The sequence below is a fragment of the Anneissia japonica genome, unplaced genomic scaffold (assembly GCF_011630105.1).
Source record: "Anneissia japonica isolate Jap-2015-1 unplaced genomic scaffold, ASM1163010v1 scaffold2999_len715162_cov194, whole genome shotgun sequence".
Taxonomy (NCBI): domain Eukaryota; kingdom Metazoa; phylum Echinodermata; class Crinoidea; order Comatulida; family Comatulidae; genus Anneissia; species Anneissia japonica.
This window is the reverse complement of record NW_022754077.1, coordinates 44,765-49,580: the sequence shown is the minus strand read 5'-3', so window position 1 is coordinate 49,580 and position 4,816 is coordinate 44,765. Positions and strand designations below refer to the sequence as shown.

Below are 4,816 nucleotides of genomic sequence, written 5' to 3'. Positions count from 1 at the left end.
TTAACCCCTAAATACCCAAGCCTGGTGACGGAACCACGAATGTTACAAGAGTTGTTTTTTTTTCTGCTAATTCGGAATAAATAATATTTTATAGGCCTAAGTGGTATTTTATTGCAAGGAAAGGAAATCCTGTTGGTGTATAAAATAAACGTAACTCGGGTGAAATCATTAACACAGGTAAGAAAACTACAGATTATCAGAGGTGAAATATGTTGATAGATGTTGATGTACAGAATTTTAAATTTACAAACAAAAAAATGGCTTAAATGACTTGGCATAATAATATTATTATGCTTATTAAATTAAAACCAGTTTTCCTATACCGGTAAGTGACTTTGCATTTAATTAGGTTAACAAAAATTTGAAATAAATCAAATATCAGTGTTCGTCTTCCTATTTAATTCAATTTTTGTGGAAATTATTGGAAACGGTTTCCGAAGTATTACTAAAACTGTATGTCTGATATATTCCGAAGTATTACTAAAACTGTATGTCTGATATAAATGTATAACAAAAACAACTGACGATGAGCAACTTAATATAATAAATACATATATTTACATAATATGTCTCCTTAAAACTCTAGAGGTAAGGTGAAGTGAACAGAAGAACTAAGGATAGCCTACATTTTGTCTAACTCCAACAAATAAATACAGTAGATTATAATATAATGCTGTATATAATCAACAAATTGAAAACTTTAAATTATAATAACAGCATAAATCCATAAAGTTTTCTCCTATTTTCATGAGTAATCATGCAGGCCTACATAGGCCTATTTGACCACTTTAGGTCGCTACAATGAAGATGACAAACAGTAGCCAGTAGCGTATCTGAAGTCTTGAATTGGGGAGGGGGAGAAGGTGAAGTGGGGGGACTCGATGATCAGTTGAGGGGCGCTAATTCGCAAAATATGGTGATTTCAGGTGTGATTTTTAACTACTTGTCCGTGGGTGGAGGGACTGGGGGAAGAGTAATTTTTTTTTGGGGGGGGGGGACCTGCGACCCCGGCACGACTTCCCCTAGATACGCCACTATCTAGCTAACAATTAGTATACTCAAGATTAAGAGGGACTCTTAGATTAGGCCTATAATAAAACTCAAGTCAAATGGTAACGCGAAGAAGAAATAGGCCTAATATAATAATTGAGTGAATGTGAATGCCATACATTTTCTGTGTGCTACGGAATTGCACGTGTCGTTGATTACTTATACCTTTAATTGATCCTACCATATATGAGTAATTTGCCATACGCCAGAAATGATTAACAGTAACAGTTGTTTACGGAGTTTGCATATTATCGTCCCAACTGCTGCAGTTCTTTTTTTTAGAGACGTACTTCGATAGAGTTCTTTGCCCGCAATTAGTAGTTTCGAACCCCGATTTCCCGTCTTGGAAGAAGCAGAGTTTGCAAATTCTGTACAGACTGTTACAGCCAACACACTTGTCAAAACATTCCTAATATTCTAAGATGCTCTACGTATGAGATTATTATTCATATTAAATACTATAAAGACATTTCAAAGATTTGCTTACCTTTAGATGTTATTCTGATAGGCCTATAAATCTATTGAAACAACGTGTATAACAACGGTACAGTATAGTCTCCTCTAGAGAAATGTATGGTATAAAATACGGAAAGTTCACGATACTTCTGATACGATAAAAAATGGCAATACGGCGTGTTCGTAATGTAATTCCTGATAAGATGGAACAGCACCTGTCTTGTTGTTATATGGCCCACTTGTATGTAAATAATGTAACAGAAGTTAAATGGTGTAGTCGTTTGTCTCCACGCCGTGTCTATAAATGCCTGCTTTCTAATTAGTGTTTTTCAGAAGATTTTCTAAAATGACGCATTTCAACAAAAAGTCTTGAAAAGTCGAGATCCACGTTTGGTAACTAAACATTAATGGCCACCATGTATAAATTGCCAAGAGGCGGCAGATCATGTATCTGCAGAACATAGAAGCCATCAAAACGGAGGTTTGGCGAGATCGACACAAATACAGAGTACTGTCGCCTGACCACCAGATACATGGCCGGATATTTCTGGTGACATCACTACTGTTACTGATAAAGGTCCAGGCAATATCAGCTCGTAAGTACTGTTTATAATGGAATACTTTTTATATTTTCTCCCTTATTTCAATGCCTACAGACAGTACTGTGTATCTTTAACCGAAATACTCTTTTTCAGCACCGACAACTCTTGACATCCCATCAAACGTTCCAGCCACCTCAGCTACATCATCTGACGACATACCTTCCTACAGTGGACACTACTTCAAAGATGTCCCCACGGCAGCAGCAACTATTATTATCACGGTCTTTGCGGCCGTGTTCAGTTACGGTCTGTCTGTCATTATTAATGTCTTCTGTCCAGATCAGTGTGACCACAGGGGCAGCTGTGCACCCAAGAACACTACGGTGTTTTGCAGACGCTATAAAAGAACAATCACACCTTCATTAAATAATGGCGAAAAAGAACTGTATCCACATCAACCCTCGATTACGATTATTGGAATACCGAATGGAAGACCTAATCATAACAAGAATGTGCAGACATGGCTCGAACAAGTTGACCACACGATTGGTGTACCAGAAGAGCCCATCAGTAGTGGTGACGGGGAGGTTGAACCTGCTACATTGACTTATGATAATAAAGTTAACCAAGCAGTCGTTGATGCAAAAATGCCGTCTTCAGATATTAGCGGGAATTGTGCAAATAAAGAAGGTTACCAAATGTTTGTTGTTGCACCTGCTACAGATGTGACGAACGATCAAACGACAGGTAGGCAAACGCTCAATATAGAAACTGATAAAACTGCAGTTAAACAAGGAACAGCGGCGAATGAAACACCGATGAAAACAAATCATACACACATCATACAGGCAGAAATAAATTGGTACCCGTCCAAAGAAAAGGCAGCCATTACATTAAGGGAGGGTATTACTTCAGATCCGGAAGTGGACATAGAGGTTAAGCAGAAAGCTTGGAACAGGGAAACTTTGAATAAAAGCAGCAGCAGTGACGCGAAGGAAAGTGAACCATTATTACAATCTCCTTTACAGGGTGGTTCTCCTCTATCATCACAAACGCTTGTCACTAACCAGGGACGTCCTCTCAGTATCACATTGGAATCGATAAGGACAGAAGATACATTCATCGAAGAAGGTCCCAGCAAAGACGAGGAAGAACAATCCTTCGTACCGTTCAATGAGGACGTTGTGTTGAAACCACCGACGTCAGATAATCTTTATCCATATGTTTCATCAATGCAGAATATGGAACGTGAAGAAAAGGAAGACACGAAAGACAAAAATCATGAAAACAGCGGAGGAAACAGCACTGTTAGAAACTGAGAGTACCAGGGAATTTAATTGCAATATCATTTCGGAAATTATTTCAGTTTCAAATACTCTAATTATTTCATTGCTAAAAAGTGTGTTCAGCCAATTATACTTTGATGATTTTGTTTCTATAATAGTACATTGCTGTAATAAAACATAAAATTAAATACAATTTATGCAGTTCTGATTTAAAAAATATATTGAGTTTGATCAGCTTTGCAGCTCTTTACCCCTTATGCTTAGACATTATTGATTATGGGGACCGGGTGTCAAAAAGTAGCGAACTATATAATAACTGTGTCAATTCGGCAGAAATTTCTATTAAAATAAAAATTGTATTGGCATTTTAATCACATCTTGCTGTTATTACATTGTGAAAAGGTCCAAAAAATTATGATCACGACCCACCCAGAAAGAAATCCTGGATACACCCCTGTGGCGCTGTAATCAATTTTCCTGTCTCCCACTGAAAAGGTCCAAAAAATTATGATCACGACCCACCCAGAAAAAATCCTCTATACACCCCTGTGGCTCAGGGACGTAACACATTGATGTCAAAAATAAAAACCTATATAGCACCAGTTACCTTTTATAACCTAAGACCTCTTGAGAGTTACCATACACGTAAATAAACAAAGTAAATACCATTATAGGCCTAATGTATCAGGAGACTCTCGAGAGTCAACATATGGGGTATCAGACAAAGCGTCTACTGGAACTATTTTCCTGGACATTTTAGGCGGAGTCTCATATTTCTGTCGGTGACAATGCATGTAAATAAAATACGATGTATCTTCAATAGCATTATGTCAACATACACTGTGCAATGTAACCATGGCAGCAGCAATACATAAAATGGTTTCTTTTAGAGTAGACCTATTATTTCATTTGCAACCAAAAGGAAATTTCCAACTACATGGTCAAAATAAATTGTGAAGATACTTAGAATATGAAGTCTGTAAAATATGCTCTCTCCTAAATTATAAACTTTAAAAGTCATAAAAAAAAAACAAAAAAAAAAACAAAAAAAAAAACTGGTACTGAATTTGAATGTACAGCAATGGGACAGCTAGCATCAAGCTAAACCTCTACATCATACTCATTATCATACAAATAAATAATCAACAACAGTAAAAGAAGTCGGGCTTATAAAAAGTATTTCTGTAATTAAATCGATTTATTAATAAAAAAAGTAATTTATATTTTCTCCAATTAGCTTTATTGTTGTTGCAATTTATGATCATTTATATAAAAAAAATTATACAAAATTCCTACATCTGAGCATTAAAAAAGAAGTAGTGATTTAGCATTTGCTAAATAATATATTTAATTTCATATCGACTACTATTTTCTTAAGAAAAAAATTTTCAAATTTTCATTCTTTACCAATTCGGTATCATAAATACTATTAATAAACATAATTATAATTATTCAGTTCTCACAGAGCTATATATAAAACAC

The 4,816-nt window shown here is 35.8% G+C and overlaps 1 protein-coding gene across 3 annotated transcripts; it reads left to right on the top strand.

The window, feature by feature from the left end:
- On the top strand, positions 1 to 4,570 carry LOC117123081. 3 transcript variants are annotated; one of them, XR_004447801.1, is made up of 4 exons: positions 1 to 177; positions 1,830 to 2,102; positions 2,202 to 3,736; positions 3,830 to 4,570. XR_004447801.1 is itself a non-coding variant. In XM_033268909.1 (3 exons), exons 2-3 carry the CDS (start codon positions 1,952 to 1,954, stop codon positions 3,365 to 3,367), a joined length of 1,317 nt encoding a protein of 438 aa, XP_033124800.1. In that variant the 5' UTR covers positions 1 to 177; positions 1,830 to 1,951; the 3' UTR covers positions 3,368 to 4,570. The 3 variants fall into 3 exon arrangements, 2 of the variants coding, with proteins under 2 accessions (XP_033124800.1, XP_033124801.1); XM_033268909.1 differs by having other exon boundaries at positions 2,202 to 4,570; XM_033268910.1 differs by lacking the exon at positions 1 to 177 and adding an exon at positions 1,342 to 1,481 and having other exon boundaries at positions 2,202 to 4,570.
- Positions 4,571 to 4,816: the final 246 nt, after the last annotated feature.

Coding starts and splice junctions, on each gene's coding strand:
- LOC117123081 (XM_033268909.1), top strand. CDS start 1,952: ATGTATCTGCAGAACATAGAAGCCATCAAAACGGAGGTTTGGCGAGAT. Junction 2,103..2,201: donor GGTCCAGGCAATATCAGCTC/GTAAGTACTGTT, acceptor ACTCTTTTTCAG/CACCGACAACTCTTGACATC.